The 19,586-nt window shown below is 46.0% G+C and overlaps 1 protein-coding gene across 1 annotated transcript in view; it reads left to right on the top strand.

Moving 5' to 3' along the window:
* Positions 1-477: 477 nt before the first annotated feature.
* Positions 478-19,586, top strand: part of nsfa (N-ethylmaleimide-sensitive factor a) — a gene marked incomplete at both ends in the record, with an annotated part of 23,370 nt that continues 4,261 nt past the window's right edge. Inside the window, 14 exons of the mRNA XM_084488750.1 lie at positions 478-498; positions 860-877; positions 7,591-7,676; positions 8,611-8,710; positions 9,230-9,269; positions 9,670-9,836; positions 10,512-10,619; positions 11,536-11,611; positions 12,868-13,023; positions 13,469-13,668; positions 15,195-15,360; positions 16,649-16,723; positions 17,093-17,280; positions 17,928-18,023. Coding sequence (XP_084344876.1) covers positions 478-498; positions 860-877; positions 7,591-7,676; positions 8,611-8,710; positions 9,230-9,269; positions 9,670-9,836; positions 10,512-10,619; positions 11,536-11,611; positions 12,868-13,023; positions 13,469-13,668; positions 15,195-15,360; positions 16,649-16,723; positions 17,093-17,280; positions 17,928-18,023 — 1,497 coding nt within the window. The remainder of the gene's footprint in view (positions 499-859; positions 878-7,590; positions 7,677-8,610; positions 8,711-9,229; positions 9,270-9,669; positions 9,837-10,511; positions 10,620-11,535; positions 11,612-12,867; positions 13,024-13,468; positions 13,669-15,194; positions 15,361-16,648; positions 16,724-17,092; positions 17,281-17,927; positions 18,024-19,586) is intronic.

Genomic DNA, 19,586 nt, shown 5'->3' with positions numbered 1-19,586 from the left:
AGTCCAGATGATAACTAACTTCCTTTCTACCCTTCTGTATTGAACAGCACAACATCACTTTGAAATGCAGACGTTTTGTTTTACCTTGTGCGATTGAAAACACAATTAAATATTCAATGGTTGGTTGGTTGGTTAAATGATAGATCTCTCGGTCTATATAAAATATCGTACGGACATGTTTAACTTTGTGGTTTCTGTTACGATTCGTGTTTCACTCAATCATAACTAGCCTGCCTCATCCGTCCATTCCATTTATCTGTAACCATCCGTTCACCAGAGCTCTCCACCTACACTGCTTCGCCCGGTCGTTATGTTTGCACGCTATGAACCACATGAGGACACTGCTCCCTCTGTCAGTCATGTGACCTCTTCAGACCTGCATGGTGTAGGGCTGACTCATACTCATAGCAACAACAATTGGGGTACGATATGTATGACCTGTGTGCACATGGTTGTTTTTTGGTTAAAGTAGACAAGATGAAATCTAAACCTAAAAGAGTAGGCAAGACTTACAATTGATTGGAAATCAAACCAGGATAAGGAATACATTTTTCGGACCCCAACTTTGCCATGCCACCTTCCTTATGGTGGTCTCATTTTGAATGTGTGTGTGTGTGCATGTGTTTTCTGCATGTGCATGCGGGCCTGAATGTCAAACGTGCATGCCCCTTTCATGCCGGGATGCCAGCTTCGTAACTCACCCTCATGTCCAGCGCCTCCTCACTGCTCTTATTAAGTCCCCGCCCCCCCCCCCCCCCCCCACCCCAACCCCCTCTCTGTCTCAAAAAGATTATTCTGTCTTCTGCCCCCCCCCCCCCCCTACTTCTCTCTGTCTGCCTTCGCTGGGTTCCCCCCCAAGGTCGTTATATTTTTCAAGGTATGTATGGATGTATATCTGCTGATCTCTCACACACCGCCCATCCTTATTTACTCATCTGCAATACATCTGAAAGTGTGTCTGTGTGTGTGTGTGTGTGTGTGTGTGTGTGTGTGTGTGAGTGTGTGTGTGTGTGTGTGTGTGTGTGTGTGTGTGTGTGTCTGTGTGTGTGTGTGTGTGTGTGTGCTTTCTGCCTGGGAAACTGCTGCTCCTAGCGAGTAGCCGCAGGCTCCCCTAATATAGGAGAAAGGGTATTTCTGCTTCTCATCCTCCTAGCGCTGCTAGCTAGCCGCGCTCGCTAGCTAGCGCCTCAGGACCCATCCCCCCTCCCAGCATTCATTGCAACACAGTGACTGTATTGCAATGGGGTCACCTGTCGTCATGTGGTGTACTGGACTTAGTGACATCTGTTTAATTAGTGTTCCCCGCTTACTACTGTTGGAATGTTGGCAGCTGTGCAACAGGTTGTTGAATTAAAAGTTGAAAACCATGAAGTTAAATCTGATTTCTCACAAAGCAGGAATTGGAGTTGGAGATCTTATTGGCAAACACAAACTTAGCTAGCACTTGTCAATTGTAAAGAAGAAAGTCTTCTTTCAGATCAACACGTGTAGACTGAAATGCACTTATTAAAAAACTTTTCTCTTCATCCACTTACACAAATGAGTTTTCCTCTGTAGAGTATCATAATCAATACCATACTGAAACACAAGGCATACTTTTCAATCTTGGTTCCAGCCCATTCTCTGTGCCGTCTCCCCCTAGACTATAACATCCTGGACTGGATCAGAGATTGGTGCACATGCAATGTTACAATATAATATCTAGAGTAAGCTATAAGCTATAAGACATCAGCCATTAATTACTTGTACTCATTGTACTCTTTTGAAACACATTAGAAATACATTAAAATCCCCATACATCCCTGGAATCTCTTACAGACTTTTACCACAAAAAAGAATGTTAAAATATTAAAAATAACTATACGTAACAAATGTACTGTATTTATTCATAAAATGACAAAATGATGTCATCAGAGATTAAGGAAACATGCTCTGTCAAAATAGTGTGTTACTATTCGCTGATTACCCCGGGTTGCCAGATATGATACACTTTGATACACTATGATACACAGTGTGCTGCAACCATTGAAGCAATCAAACAAAGTGGATCCATTGAAGTTGTGATGATTGATGATTTTTCCCAAACTAAAATTCCTTGTCCACTTTCAAAAAGCTCCATGACCTGAGCCGTGCTAAAAAACTGGTGAATCTGTAATTGCATTTGAAAGATGGAGACAGCTTGGAGGCCAGAATGATTTCAAGACAGATGCCACATTAGCTGGTTTATAATCTGCAACAATAAATAAATTGCACAGCTGATTTACTGTGTAGGACTGGTTGTCACTTGTAATTTTCTAAATAGAACAATTGCACCCGTGTCAAAATATAATGTTGAGCTTGGCTATTGAGATAAGGAAGCAAAAACAGGGGAATATTGAATGTCAAACTGAATTAATCATTGCGGATATCATTGTGTGTGAATCAATCTGATTTCACAATTGTAACGGCTTAACGGCTATAAAATAAAAATGAATAGCCATGGAAATTCTGTGTTTTTGCATCATCGACTCAAGACAAGCACATCAATTAATGACACACCTATGAGGGGAAGCGCGGTTGTAATAGAAATGCTAATCCCAGCCGTGCTGGGCTGCAGCCCCGAGTGAAACCACGCTGAGCCGGGCCAGTATAGTTTAGTGGTAAAACACCAAAAATGGCAACCCATGCGAGTCAGGGGAGGAGGGGGCAGGCTGAGAGTTTCCATTTTAAACACTAGGTATCAATGTTACATATTGTACCTTCAAGCATATCCCTGTAGACAATGTATCTTTAACAGTTTCGAAATGGTGATAATATTACATTTCAATGTCATCTGTAGTGTTTTCTCCTGGCTACAGGCAATGCAGCTAATTTTAATTACCAAAACCTCAGTTGGGTCAAATTAAGGGTTCAATGCCCTATTTGATTGGATACATCCAAGATGAAGTGATTGTGTAGTTAAAACATAATGATGGGTAAGAGGGAGAGATTGAAGTGATTTAGTTGAACATATCTTCTGTACTGGCCTAATGGGCTTCATGTGCAGGCTGTTCCACCGAGCAGGTGCCTCACCTGCCTTTGTAACTTAACAGCAATATGAGAACAAAAAAGCTTAAACAGCAAAAATCTGGGCAGATCTACAAACATTTACTTACTGTGAATTTCTGAAACTGGTTTGAATAATTCCTTCTCTCAGTTTTCCTAATGAGAACTGAACCATTAGCTATTATTTAGCTAATATTTTTGACTTAGTTTAGCAAATTTTACAGAAGTCTGAAATTTAGAATATCGTTGAGGCTGGATGGGATCTGCCTGCGTGCCAATAAGAAATGATATAATATATACTAGGGATGGGCGATTAATCAAATTTTGATCGCGATTTCGATTTCAGTGTGAAACGATCACCAAACTAATATAATCGAGTGCAACTCAAAAATAATCGTTTGAATAATCGAGATTTCAATATTGACCAAAATAATCGTGATTATGATTTTTTCCATAATCGAGCAGCCCTAATATATACTATTAAATGTAATGTACTCAGTCTAGTCAAAAAGCCTAGCATGGTGCCTGTTTAGCAGAGGATGATTCTGTTTGTGCAAAACACAATCATACATTACTTTTCACATTAGGGTTTACAAAGGGAAACGTAAAATCCTAACATCCTTCATGGCCCAATACAGTCAGTCCCCAACTCTGATCTGATCTGTGTGACATTGGGTATCTCAACACTGAGGCTACTCTATGACTCACCACTACTCCTGAAGTTGCTATCAGCAATTTCTGCTCCTTGCCATTTGCCACATTGTTTTGATTAAATTGTGTTTTGATCGAGTCGCATACATTCGGCCAGCAGTGGCAAGGAGTCAAACTCAAACAAGACACGATTTAATCAAAACAAAGTGGGACAAGCAAAGATTGCTGACTCTGAGTGCAGCTCAGTATCAATGACGTCTTTTATATTCTTTGGACAGTTTGTATCCACTTTACTTGTTGTATTGAATCGTTAGAACCCTTCTTCTTTGCCACTCGTGTGGCATTGGCTGTAGAGCCTAGGGCCCATGGTTCTAGGATGAACAGGATTTAATATATATTATATCCATTTGTGTTCACTTCTGCCCTAGAGCATCTGAGGTTATTATGGCAGACACTTCCTTGGAGAGATCATAGTCTGGTTGTGATATTGCTTGAAGAAATGTGCTGTCTCACCTCTGCAGCAGGGCTTGTTTACAGTCAAGAGGCCAGCACTGCAGTACCTCCCACACCCCTCTCTCTCTCTCTCTCTCCATCAATCTCTTTCTGTCCCTTCCACACCTCACTCTGTCTCAATCCATCTCTTTCTCTCCCATCCACCCCTCTCTCTCTCTCTCTCTCTCTCTCTCTCTCTCTCTCTCTCTCTCTCTCTCTTCTCTCTCTCTCTCTCTCTCTCTCTCTCTCTCTTTATCTCTTTCTCTCCCCTCCACACCCAACTCTCACTCTCTCTCCCCTCTCTTTCTCTCTTTATCTCTCCCTTTCTTGTTCTCTCCTTCTTCTTCCTCATATTTTCTGTCTCTCTCTATCCATCCATCCATCTGTCTCTCTCCTAAGTGTTAACCACGCTTACATCAAGTGTTTCACAATCATCCCATTCATCCTGTCACCACTCCTCAGCTCCTTTATTGTTCTTACTTTCCCCAACGTTCTCCACTTCTCTCTTTATCCTTCACATTAACCCCTCTCTTATTCTTTCTTTTCCAGATGATGTCTATGTATCCATGCACCCCTATCTATTTTACCTCTCACTCCTTCTCTCTTCGTATCTCCCTCACTTTAATCATTTGTACTTAATAATGTCTAAGATGGACAGTGGCACCTTTAATCTTCTGATAACCATGTCAATTGGTTCAATCAGTTTGTTATTATGAAATGTTTTGTATATAGGTGTATGTATATTGCAGTTACTATAATTTTGTATTTATATTTGTATTTATTCTCTTGTTTGATATGCACAGTTCTTGGTCAGCTGCTGTTACACTGGCCTTTCCCTTTGGGGTTGAATATTGTGTTTCGTCTGTGTTGGCACACACACTTAATTTGATAAATGTATTATACCGCCACTAATGGCTCAGCTTACTGCTGTATTTACATAAAGACAACTCACTAGCCCCCATTCCATCCCTATATATTATATATACATGAAAACAAACAAAATGGATGCTTCTTTCTTCAGATGGAGATTGGGTTTGTCTTTTTCTATTTAACACGTGTGCATTCTGCATCTATTCAGGTTTGTACTGCAAGCAGGAATTAAATACACTCCTACTCGTAATGAAGGCAGAGCACTGCACGCCACCTTGATATCTCTAACATCTGCTGCAGTGCCACTTCCACAGGGCTCCCCCCAGGAGGGGAGGGTGGTCTGGGCTGGGGGGCGATGACGAGTAGAGAGGCAGCCCCCCCATGAGGGGAGGGTGGTCTGGGCTGGGGAGGAAATAACAGGTTGAGAGGATGCCCCCCCCCCCCCCCCCGGAGCGGTAGGTGTGCTGGGCTGGGGGGGGGGGGGGATGTCAGTCTGATATGGGGGCTCTGCCGTTTCTCTCGTGAGATCAGCTCTCTTCTCACTGCATACATGCATACATGCTATCCAACTGAGAGCTGTATCGAAAAAAATGTAGGTAGTTTGAAGGCTGATAGATAACGGCCTGTAGAGATGGATTTGTGAGTCATTATCTTGGCGGAGTTTGCTGTCACCTGATGTGACTGCAGCAGAAGCGATAAGAGGGCGATTCGTGTTGCCGTATCGACCCGAACGCTGAAAATAAAACAAGGCTTGTTTGAGATTCAATCGAATGAATGAGTGCGTGTGTGCCTGCATGCTTGTGTGCATGCGTGTGTGCTTGGGTAAGCGAGAGAGAGGAGGATGGAGAGAGAGAGAGAGAGAGAGTCTAGTATTAAATGTTTTTAATGTGGTACAGAGAGAGTGGTGTGGGTATCCCTGCATTCATTCTGTGTCCATCCATTGAACAGTAACAACACTCACCTAGAGAGAGACCTTCTCTGAGCAGCTTCTGCCCTTCAGCTGGCTGACCTCTCATCCACTCATCAACACACCGACTGAGGCTTCTCCGCAGTGGTCCCCGCATACACAAAGCCTACACACCACCGTGGGAAGGCTCCCTGCCTGCAGAACCGCGCGTTGCCACGGTTACGTGTCTTTTAGGCCGTCTGCCACTGCGGGAACGTGCCATGGATGCGCAGAAGCGTGTCTCGTACGCATTTTGAATTCTCTTTTCTTTGTTTTGTGGAGATAGACGGTAATGCGATTTGAGTCGAAGGGTAGATGTCAGTATGGCATTGTGGGAATTGTAATCAGCTGCGAGGGTTGAGAGAGAATCTGGTTCTCTGTCTCTTCCACCTAGTTTGCATTCAATCACTCCGTCCTCTCCGTCTCTCTGCCTTTAGTTGAGTCATTTCCAGCCGGTAGATGTAAAAATTGCAGAAAACGTATATCAATGACATCTGTTAAGCACTGTTATCCAAGTTAAAGGTACAATATGTAGCAAATGCACTAAAGGAAACATGCTACGTCGAAATAATGGCTTTTCTGACAACTTGTCTTGTGTCTTGTGGAACGTTTGTTTTTGTTTTGGCCTGTGTCCTATGATTTACTTTTCTCCTAGTGGGTTGCCAGATAAAAAACAAATGTGCACATAAACACTGCCTTCTGCAGCCACAGTAGCAAGCAAACAAACTGGATCAGATGAGATTGTGCTCGATTTTTCTCATATTATTTCAATAAAGCTCTGTGCCCGGAGCCATTCTCAAACAGGTACATCTCGGAGTTGCATTTGAAAGATGGAGACAGCTAAGGACCCAGAAGGATTTCAGGACAGAGGTTTATGGTTGTCTGGCAACCCGGGTGGGCTTTGAGTCTGGGGAGGAGGTGGCCGGAGGGGACAATCAAATATTGTGAATCTGGACTGCAGTACCAATTTTTAAACACTAGATCAATGTTATTTATCGTAATTTTAAATGATATGAAGTGTCATTAAAGACTAATATATTAGTCTTTGATTACCACATTATAACTGGCCATTACATTGGCCATGCTTACCACTTAAATAGTTATAACCCCTCATTGGAAAGATACTAACCTTGTCTAACTAGTGGTGTGGTAACTAGAGCTCCCCTGTGGAATCAGGGAATCGTTGAAAAGGCTTATTATACCATAGATCACAGTAGGGATAACAAGGGCACCAGGGAATTCAATGCTTTTCAATGCTTTACTCATCTGTCACAATAATTGAAGTCTATTGAATTGAAATATCGGTATCTGTATGCTGGATCAGTCTACCAGTCTACCAGTGGATTTGTTGGTGGTTTAATTGTCTTGCTATGTTTCTGTTCCGTAATATAAATGAAGTGTTGTGCAGGTCAATGAGGGCGGGACCAAATAAATCATTTTAAATAATTTCTCAAATAAAAAAAACAAACATTGGATTTGAATCCTCCTGCTGAGTTATGAATATGTACAACTGTGTTGATGATAAAATGAGGCTCCTGCTTCCAATATCTTATCTAGCATCTTGTTGTGACCCTCCTCTTCATCACCCCCCCCTCCCCCCACCACAGACCATGCAGGCAGCCCGCTGCCCCACAGACGAGCTGTCACTCACCAACTGTGCTGTGGTGAGCGAGAAGGATCTGCAGTCAGGACAGTGAGTAGGCGAGCACTCACTCACACATACGCACAAAGACATACACACACTCCCACATACATAAACACATACACATGTACATACACACACACAAACATACACACGCAAACACACACACACAAACACATACACATACACAAACACACACACATACACATACATTTTGATTTCAATCTGTATGTGCAGTATATATATATATATATATATATATATCAAGTCATCAATCAGTCGCTCCAGCAATCAAGTGGCGCTAAGACATTTCTTTAAGCCTTTGGTCAAAAAAGTCATGAAAATACTGGATATTTATTCACACATTTGGTCGGTCTGTGCCTTGTTTTCTTACAGCGTGTGTTTGAGCCTTCCCCCCCCACTCCCACACTACATCCTCCCTGTCCCATCTCCCTGCGGCCCCGCCCTACATCATCCCCCGCAGCTCCCTATGGGGGCGTTCCTCCCATCTCGTGGAAACGTCCCACCAATCAAATCACAGCGATTGGCAATTCGGGCCCGCACAACTCACTGATTAGTGAGAAGAGGTTAATTACTTGGCTATATTAGACTAGCGGATGAGACCGGGGAGATGCCTGCCAAGAGGTTGAATTCCCTGCCCAATCTGAGGAGACACTTTGCAGCCCACGCACACGTGCACGCTGCAGACACAATGCATGATGGCAACACAACCCCCCCCCGAAACTTGGCTTTATGAACTCACTCCTCTGCTCAATGGGTGATCACACACTAGTGCTAATAGACTCTAATAGAGCGAAATGAAAAGGCTTGACTCGTTCCATTTTAAACGTGTTCTTGCCAACTTCCAAGCGTTTAGTAGTAGTGCTATTGTAGTGCTATAGCATATTGTTTGCAGTTGAAATGAAGGTAACTGAATCCTCAGCAGCAGGGAGCTTCAGCCTTCTCCTCTCTGTCTCCTCCACAGACATGTGACCGTGAAGACCACCCCCAACCACAAGTTTGTGTTCACGGTCAAGAGCCACACCACTGTGGTCCCTGGCACTATCGCCTTCAGTCTGCCTCAGGTACGCACACTCACACATACACACACTCACACACAGACCCATGCACACACACACGCACACACACACACACACACACACACAGATGCACACACTCACACACACACACACACACTCACACATACACTCACTCACACAGACAGACACATGCACACACACTCACATACACACACACTCACACACTCATGCACACACACACACAGACACATGCACACACACAGACGCACACACTCACACACACACTCACATACACTCAAAGACACACTCAACTACACTCACACAGACACGCACACACACACACACACTCACACATGGGTACCATACACACACACAGACACATGCACACAGACACACACACACACACACACACACACACACACACTACTCAAAAACACGCACACACACCCCCACACACGCCCTCACATACGCACACCAAACTCCCACATTCACGTATTTATTTCATATTTCTTATCTCAGTGTGTCTCAATGCTAACTGTTAACCGTCCTCTTTCTGTCTTGCAGAGGAAGTGGGCGGGTCTATCCATTGGCCAGGAAGTTGAAGGTAACCTTCTCTCATTGGTTAATCTACTGGATCACTATTAAAAGATCCAAACTGTACTCGATACCGGTTTGAGGAATTCCCTTCACAAAGAGGCACTCAATCACAAAGCATCAACTCTACGTTAGATTACAGTTTTGGTATGTGGTCAGTTAAGAAAGGATTTCAACTCATCATTTGGAAGCGTTTTTTAAGATAAGATATTAAAAGGGGATAAGAGGGAAATGATTGTGCAGCAGTTGCAGTTCAAATTTGGCAAATATCCAAATAATAAAATTTGAAAGAGTCAAAGAGTATCAATAAGGTGCAATAACCATATGTAAATTGGAATTTGTTGTTGGTATTATAAATACAAATGTACACGAGTTAACCTTTGATAACCTAACCCCTCCCCCCCACTAAGTGGCCAACTACAACTTCGACAAGTCCAAGCAGTGCATCGGCTCCATGACGGTGGAGATCGACTTCCTGCAGAAGAAGAGCACCGACTCCTCCGCCTACGACTCCGACAAGATGGCCGCCGAGTTCATCCAGCAGTTCAACAACCAGGGCTTCTCCGTCACACAGCAGGTCTGCACACACACACACACACGCACGCACGCATGCACGCACGCATGCCCGCACGCATGCCCGCACGCACTCACACACGCATGCACGCACAGTCATGCACGCACGCACACAAACAAACACGCACACGCACGCACGCACGCACACATACACAAACACACATGCATGCACGCACGCACGCACACACACAAATACAGACACACACAAACACACACACACATACACACTCACACACACACACACACACACACACACACACACACACACACACAAGACAGAGAGGAAGAGTAACTGTCCCTCTGCTTTATGTGTGCACAGGTGTGCACACATGTTTGTTTTGAATGTGTATCTCGCCACAGTCATTTCCGTGTAGTTTTGATGCTCTGGAACACGACTGGTAAATAAACAGCACATAACACTGTATTGAGAAGAGGACTTTAATAACAATGGAAGTATCATCCCTTTTTGAGGATGAGGGCTCAGAGGGGGAGGGATAGAGGGGGTGGGGTGGTCAACAGAAATACACTGGTTGACTCAAAACCCAATTTTGCATAAAGAAAACTAGTGCTTACAAATAACCATAGCACAGGTCGCACACAAGTACATAACCGTACACACATTCTCGGTTTATCTTGCTGTCTCATTCCTAACTCTTTTCCTTGTCTCCTTCCTCCTCAGCTGGTGTTCAGCTTCTGTGACAAGCTGTTCGGTCTGGTCATCAAGGACATCGAGGCCATGGACTCCAGCATCCTGAAGGGAGAGATGCCATCTGGCAAGAAGCAGAAGGTGCCTGCACCTCCCTCTCTTAGGGCGCACTCACACTAGGCAAAGTTGCCGTGTACCGTACTCAAGTACAATTGCCCCCCACTGTGCCGCTGGCCTGTGCTCACACTAGGCAATCTCAACTGGGCCTGAGTACTGAGGTACTGAGTACTGAGTCCGAAGTGTACTGAGGCCACGGAATTGAACTGTACTTGAGTACAGATGGCGTGCTCACACTAGCCAAACAATCTAGACTTTAGGGGGCAAACGTACTCGGGCGCGGTACAGATGGCCTATTGTGAGTGCGCCCTTAGCAAGCCCAATGCCCATCATCCAAGTGCGTCGGCTCCAGAGCTAGGCTGGGTGTTACAGACCTGCTGTCAACTAAGCTGGGTGTTACAGACCTGCTGTCCACTCGGGCAGGCACTAGGCTGGGTGTTCAGACCTGCTGTCCACTCGGGCAGGCACTAGGGCTAGTGTGATCATGATGATGTGACCCACACAAGCTGAAATTATCAATGTCAGGATATAGTGAAACAAACTATTTTAGTTCCTAATTGTTTTCTCTTTGGTTATGCTCTTTGGCAGCATAGTGGCCTATTTCTGAATTATTTATAAATAAAACTGTATTCATACATTTTATTTTTTTACGGCCATAATATCAAACCTAAACGTGATGGCAGCGTAGAGGTTAGCTTCAAAGTCAGGAATATTTGTACCCAGGGCACCGAAAACACTGCCACAGATCCAGGGGCGTAGCAGTGGCTTGGCTGGGCGCTTCACTCATAGGGAATGAGTGGCAGCACTGACACTGAGCTCTGGCTATAGATGGACATGGAGCTTTCACACCTAAGATCCTGCTTTACCCGTCAAAAAGCGAAGACGTTGGGGAGGTTGACGTTGGAGATGCTCACCCTTGTTCCTCTCTCCTCTGGGACAGATCGACGTGGGGCTGATGGTGGGCAACAGTCAGGTGGTGTTTGAGAAGGCCGAGACCTCCTCCCTCACCCTGGTCGGTACGTATCTTCTGCTCCAGATCTATGCCCTTTATATGAGTCAATGTAGTGAACAATGAACAAATGCTACGGTTGACTTCAGGTTCGATGTTTGTATTTCTCACCCTACCGTTCAACTGAGGAAATACATTAGATCAGATTTGATCAAATAATTAACAATCTAAAAAAAAATTGTTATCTCCTGTTATTTTCTCTAAGGCAATTATTTAGTCTTACTTTAAAAGCCATTGCTATTCTTTTGTTCAACTCTAATCTTTATTAAGATGGATTTCCTGTAACCAATCAGGGAAGCGGTGCTCTGATTGGTCAGAAATGAGCTGGGAGTGCATATTATTCTTTATACATGTTACTGTACTACCAGGAGCACATTCTGTGGTAGTGTCTCTCATCTTCCACAAGGGGGCAGTGTAGTGCAAGAGAACATCCATAGGCCTCCGGTCAGCCACATGTAACCAAACGACCTGGATAGAGAAGGTTTTCGTGGGATGGGAGTCAGCTGTCACATTTGCAGCAGAAAAGGAACACATAATCCAGAGGAAAGGAAGGAATATATATAATAAACAATACATATTATATGTATTCCTTCATTATTTTCACCTTTAAAGGAGTGACATACTATCTCAAGATTGGATAATGTTTACCAAACTACAGCCAACATTTAGATCAAGCTGCATTAAATTAAAAATTTTAAAAGTTTAAATTGGCTCCTCAAGGTGGTGACAGCTTTAGCTTTATTTCTACTTTGATTATTATGTGTGCCCATCTCATCTGTACTGCAGTCTCTAGTTCAAATCCTCAGCTTCTCTACCTCTTCCACTGGGGTCTTTACTTTTTAAGCCTGTGATGTATTCGGGCTTTGGGGGTTTCTGCCAGATCTCATTTGAAGGTTGCCCTGTGAAGCCACTATAATGATGCGAAGGACCTTCACAACAGAACCAGATGTGACAGTCGAGCTTAAAAGAGATATTTGACCTTGATTGTTTCTTAATAAACAGGCACGCTCTTCGTCTCCCCTTCTGCTCTCATCGCTTCTTTCCTCTCCTCTCGCCTCCTCGCCTCCTCCCTCGCCTCCTTCCTCCCCTCCTCCCCTCTTCTCCTCGTCTCCTCCCTCTCCTCCTTCCTCCCCTCCTCCCCGGTTCTCCTCCCCTCTTCTCCTCTCTGGTCTCCTCTCCCCCCCCCCCCCCCTCTTCTCCTCTTAAGTCTTCCACTGTCCACCACTAACGTATCTACTACTGATCCCCTCCTCCGTTTGGCAGGCAAGGCCAAAACCAAGGAGGCGAGGCAGACCATCATCAACCCCGAGTGGAACTTTGAGAAGATGGGCATCGGCGGTCTGGACAGGGAGTTCTCCGACATCTTCCGCCGTGCCTTCGCCTCCCGCGTCTTTCCCCCCGACATCGTGGAGCAGATGGGTGAGACACTTGTTGCGGAAGAACGTCCACCAGGACTAGGACATCGAGACACATGACCTCATTAAAGTCCCCGCACCGGCCTCCTGCACGGGAAACCTTTCAGGGACCAGAATACATCGTTCATGTCTGCTCTGTGTGTTGTGAGCCTCACTAGAGCTCCCAGGTCTTCAGGGACTGGCCTGCCCACTGTTCCCAGGGTTGGAGCCAGCAGCGTGAAGCCACTTTGAGTTTAAATGCACCACAGATCTAGAGCAAATTTCCGGAACGCGTTATGGTCGGCCTCCGAATGTTTCTGTGTCTACGTCACATAAATGTGGCCAGGCTAACCAGAAACAATCAAATACAGCCATATTTTTATTTGAGCATTTTAATTAATACTCTACTATACTACTACTCATACTCTCTCTCTCTCTCTCTCTCTCTCTCTCTCTCTCCCTGTCTCCAGGTTGTAAGCACGTGAAGGGTATCATGCTGTTCGGACCCCCAGGGTGCGGTAAGACCCTGATGGCCCGGCAGATCGGCAAGATGCTGAACGCCCGCGAGCCCAAGATCGTGAACGGGCCCGAGATCCTCAACAAGTACGTGGGCGAGTCAGAGGCCAACATCAGGAAGCTGTTTGCCGACGCTGAGGACGAGCAGAAGAGGGTGAGCGCCCAGCTCCTGTCCTCAGAGCCCTTCTGACCGACATATGCTTATTTATGTATATATATATATATATATATATGTGGGGCGGCATGAGGCTCAGGAGGTAGAGTGTGTTGGCTAGTTCAATCCCCGGCTCCTCCTAGCCGAGTGTCGCGGTGTCCCTGAGCGAGAACACCTCACCCTGACATGCTCCCGATGAGCTGGCTGTCACCTCGCATGGTTGACACCGCCGTCAGTGTGTGAATGTGTGCATGAATGGGTGAATGTTAGGAAATGTTGTAAAGCGCTTTGAGTGGCCGCTGGTTAGAAATGCGCTCTATACAGGGGACAATTTATTAATGGTGATGTGTGGGTTGTAAGGTCAGGAGTTTCCAACCATCTCTGTGTCTTTGCAGTGGCTGCTGAGTGTGATTCATATGCACATATTCCCGCGCCATCTCAAAATCAACAGAGCGGGAAGCGATAGTCCCTCGTATACAGTCAACCAATATTTACAGATAGCAGATGTAATCGCTTACATGGTTTCGACGACCAATTGAAAAGTAAGCTATAAAATGGCCCATTTGGTTGCAAACCGGCCGTTTTGTCTGTGAATCGGGGCCTTTATTTTGCGTGCATGTATGCATGTGAGCACGTCTTGTGCCACATCAATGCACATCATGGCCCCGCCATGTGTAAACATTTCCTGAACATGTCCTGAAAAAACCTTTTCATTGGTCTATATATTCAATCAAAGAGGGAGATTTGGATGAATTCTCGGTAATTTGAACATTTTACATGTTTATTTATGAAGAGATACGATGAGGGGGTAAGTCACAGCAAAGCACTTAGCATAATTAGATTTCCTGGGCATTACCCCCTGGTCTAAATCTGTATGGCTCTGGGTAGCAGTTGGGACATGACCTTCAACAGCCCAAACAAAGCAAGCCACTCTGCATGACCTAGATAGGAAAACATAGCAACACATATATATATAAATATATATATATATATATATATATATACAGTTCTAGGAGTTTCTAGGACAGTTCTAGGATGGAGCCTTATTAAACCTGTCCAAGGTGAACTGCATGCCAAATGCCAAATCAACACCGATAACAACCACAACAACCAAACAGCCCACCACAACACGACCTTTAACGACACACACACACACACACCCACACACACACGGCAGCATGCGTGTCTCATCAAGATCAGAGACACAAACCGTTGAGTACCCAACAGAACGTCTATAAACGAGCACGTTTATCATTCAACCACGCTTTTTTCCAAACGGCACAGGATGGCAGGTACCTTTCAACCACCAGTTGTTCCATCTGCATCGCTCTCACGATGGCATGTCACCTCTCTGCCGCAGCCAATCAGCGTCTCGCAATCAAGGTTGACCAGCCAGTAGCGAGCGTGCACTCAACTGGCGACGCACTGAACAGGAAGTGCAGGCGACTTTACCTCTGTACACTTTGCTGTCCTGCTTAAACACCACCACTAACCAAACCCTGTCTTCTGGACGCAACCCCCTCCAGCTCGGAGCCAACAGCGGCCTCCACATCATCATCTTTGACGAGCTGGACGCCATCTGCAAGCAGAGAGGCACGGGCGCCAGCAGCACGGGCGTGCACGACACGGTGGTCAACCAGCTGCTGTCCAAAATCGACGGCGTGGAGCAGCTCAACAACATCCTGGTCATCGGTGGGCTGCTGCTCTCTCGCTCTCTTCCTCACTCTCTCCCCTCGCTCCTTTTTCACTATCTGTCCCTAACTCGGTCTCTCTCTGTCCAACTCCCTCTCTGTCTCTCTCTCTCTTCCTCCCTCTCTCCTTTTTCTCTCTTTGTCCCTCTCTCTCTGTCCCTTTCTTTGTTTGTGTGTGTGTCTGTCTCTCTCTCTCTCTCTCTCTCTCTCTCTCTCTCTCTCTCTCTCTCTCTCTCTCTCTCTCACTCTCTCTCTCTCTCTCTCTCTCTCTCTCTCTCTCTTTCAGTCTCTGTCTCTGTCTCTCACTCTCTCTGTCAGTCTTTCTGTTTGTTTCTGTCTCTCAGTCTCTGTCTATTGTCTATCTCTACCGTTCTCTCTCTCTCTCTCTCTCTCTCTCTCTCTCTCTCTCTCTCTCTCTCTCTCTCTCTCTCTCTCTCTCTCTCTCTCTCTCTCTCGCTCTCTCTCGCTCTCTTTCTCTCCCCCTCTCTCTCTGATCATGGTAATAGATAACTTAAATCTTAAACCTGGCACGCAGCCTCTCATTTCTTGCATCCTAAACTCAGCGCAGATCACAAATGAATGACAAGAATGACAAATGAATGACAAATGGCGTGAACTGGTTGGCAGCAGAACACCAGTACCCACTAGATCACAGAGTGTGGCTTTACAATTACGTACTGACGTATCAACCCCACTGTTTCAACATGGGCGACAACAGACCACAACGGGAACATTGAGTTGTCTGTGGCATACCATAACAAGGTAATCCTTTTAGAAGAGGAAGAATGGGAACATAAAACAAAACGACCCAAAGCCAGGCAGCTTCTGCATGGCATGTCCTCTGGAATCACATGTGATGGGGTTTGTCTGATTGAATCAACATGCACCGCCATCCTACCCACCGATAAACAAGGTCAGTGCTTGATGAACGATATAGATGCCACTTATATCAATTAGATTATCTTCTGCCAGGGTTCCCGTTCCCGTCTCCCACTGCTCGTTTATTCTCTGTAGAAATGCTGGGTTGAGTCGGCCAACAGCATGTGGTGGCCTGTGTTCTCAGGATAGGAGGCATCCCCTGTTAACAGGAGCACTAATCTCTTCTATCTGCTGCCCTTGATTCAAAATGTCCTCTGGCTTTGAAGCCTCTTGCCTAGGGGCGGAATGCTTCCCTCGTTGGGTTAACGATAGTTCACGTTAGTCACGCAGATGGATCGATTCAACTTTAAGGAAAGGACGAGCGTGAACCGACCTGACTCCTTTGTTTCCCCTCTCTCGTTCCTCTCCAGGTATGACCAACAGGCCCGATCTAATAGACGATGCCTTGATGAGACCTGGCCGATTTGAAGTCAAGATGGAAATCGGTACTGCGCCCGTCGCCTCCTCAAACTCACCTCAGCACCATTTGACTTACAATAAATACATGAAGTACAATGAAATGATTGTTCTTGTTCTTCTTCCTCTCTCCCTCCCTCCCCCCCCTCCTCTCTCTCTCCCTCTCTCCTCCCCCTCCTCTCTCTCTCCCTCTTTCCCCCCTCCTCTCCCTCTCTCCCCCCCTCTCTCTCTCCCTCTCTCCCCCCCTCTCTCTCTCCCTCTCTCCTCCCCCTCCTCTCTCTCTCTCCCTCTCTCCCCCCCTCCTCTCCCTCTCTCCCTCTCTTCCTCACTCACTCCCTCCCTTCCTCACTCCCTCCCCTCCTCTCTCCTCTCCCCCCCCCCCCGCCCTCCACCCCCAGGCCTGCCTGACGAGAAGGGCCGTGTGCAGATCCTCACCATCCACACCAACAAGATGCGGGGCTTCGGCCTGCTGTCCGGGGACGTGGACATCCCCGAGCTGGCCGCCGAGACCAAGAACTACAGCGGCGCCGAGCTGGAGGGCCTGGTCAGGGCCGCGCAGTCCACCGCCATGAACCGCCACATCAAGGTCAGTCAGTCAGTCAGTCAGGCAGTCAGTCCACCGCCATGAACCGCCACATCAAGGTCAGTCAGTCAGTCAGTCAGGCAGTCAGTCCACCGCCATGACCCGCCACATCAAGGACAGTCAGTCAGTCAGTCAGGCAGTCAGTCCACCGCCATGACCCGCCACATCAAGGACAGTCAGTCAGCCAGTCAGTTAGTCAGTCAGGCAGTCCGGCAGTCAGTCAGGCAGGCAGTCCGTCAGGCAGGCAGTCAGTCAGACGGGTCATTATTCAGTCGGTCAGTCGTTTGAGTGTCAGATTTCGATTGGTCAGTAAGTCAGTCTGTCGGTCATCACTACCTCATTTAAACATGCAGAATGAGGGATAATAACATATCTGGGATCAGATGCTGATGAACCTAGCCTGAATGAATCCATGCCCTGGGATGGGTCGGAGCCAAGAGTTTCTTAGCCCAGGGCTGACATTTTGCTTCAGATTTGTATTCGCCGTCCACGTCCAACACGTCAGGGCGAAAGAATGTGTCTGGACCGTCTACCGTTGACCTTATCTGCTCTCGACAGCCCCGTCAGCTGTCAGAGAACCAGTGGGGGTTCTCTAACATCTGTCGGGGCTTGACAACCGTTTCTAAGGCTGAGCCGCTCTCCTCCCTCAGGCTACGTCCACGGTGGAGGTGGACATGGAGCGGGCGGAGAAGCTGCAGGTCAGCAGGTCCGACTTCATGGGATCCCTCAACAACGACATCAAACCGGTACGTGCAGAGCAACAGAATCAAACGGGTCAGACTGGAGCGTTGGGAAGGGAGGGAGTATAAACAAGCTTTAAGATTTGGAAAATAAACAACCGTACAAAAAGTCCCCTCACTCTCCACTCCCTCCCTTCATATGTTTCTAAGTGTTACATTCATGCACCTTTGAATGACAGGCGAGATGGATTCCCGAACCAATCAGCGAAGAGATGTCCTGATAGGTCATACATGAGTGGTCTAAAATCTAAAAGTCTCAAAAAGAGGCAGGCACCGTCCACCACAACAGATATTCTCACAGGGTCAGATCTCTTACTAAAAGCTAAGGCATAACACTCTAATACTAGCTGTTAAATCATGACTGTGTAGCACCTTTAAGACACTTAAAGTGTTAAGTGCTCACTTGTACTGAGCATGTGCAGTGTGGCCCTCTGGTAGTCGGGTGGTTATAACTAGGGTATATACTTAAAGTGAAAGTGCAGAATTAGTGGTGTCCTTCAGATCTTCATATACCCGCTAATCTTCTAACCATGGTGGGAGACATGTGGAGAATGCAATGCAAACGTTAACCAATACAAGTGCACCGACTATAAGTTCAATACAACTTTGTGATAAGGTTTATACAAAAAAAATGGAAATCATAAGGACTTTCTCATTTCTATGCTTTGTACTAAAGCTATAAGTTGAACCAAATGGCATGAATGCATATCTTTTAGATATAGGATTCAGATATAGAAGAGATCAAATGTCTACATGGCAGTACTTTACCACATATGTGTTTGATATTATGAGTATTTAAAAGTTGTCCGTACTGTGGTTTGTATGACCCACTTTCTCAAACCGTACGACTTCCTGAGAAACAGGAATACAATGATTTATTTAGCACTCGGGATTCCGGGTTTCCATGGCAACGTATTCCAGAGAACATTAATATTTTGAGGGGTAAATGCTCTAATGAAATAACCATGTGCCGATTTTGTTTCTTGCCCATTAACCATAATTAATTGAGGCTTTTTCTAATGAAGTCGGATGCAAAAAGGCCAACGAACAAGAGCAGGGACAGACGAGGAGCGAGAGATGAACCGTCAAACTCTTGTCTCTCAGCAGATTGCGGACCACGTCACAATCTGTCTGCCATCCATCCATACCATATCCATATCCAAGGGTAGGGCCATAACATCCGCTCCGTTGTCTGAGTCGGGGGGGATTAAATAATATAACACAAGAGTTCAAGTTACCAAAAATAAGAACAATTAAATATTCAACCAACCCCGACCCACTCGTCTTCATCGTTCAGGATTCAAGGTTCTTTATCTGTCATTGCAAGGAGCACATGTACCGCAGAAGTAAATGTGATCCCGGCGGTGAACCCATCTTCAGACAGCACTAGACATTGCAGAGACGTACAGAGCATTGCCCAGGGGCCAACTGCAGGTCTTCTGCTTGTGCCTTGCTCAAGGGCACAGTGTTAAGGCTTAGTTATGGTTCCACGTCGACGCAACGCAAGGGGGTTTACAGACCCATTACGTCCTTGTGGACCCTCCTTGTGTCCACCGCAAGGGCCTGACG

Source organism: Micromesistius poutassou (assembly GCF_964030765.1).
Source record: "Micromesistius poutassou genome assembly, chromosome: 1".
In the NCBI taxonomy this organism is placed as follows: Eukaryota; Metazoa; Chordata; class Actinopteri; order Gadiformes; family Gadidae; genus Micromesistius; species Micromesistius poutassou.
The sequence above is the reverse complement of the archived record's forward strand: the minus strand, read 5'-3'. Positions and strand labels throughout refer to the sequence as shown.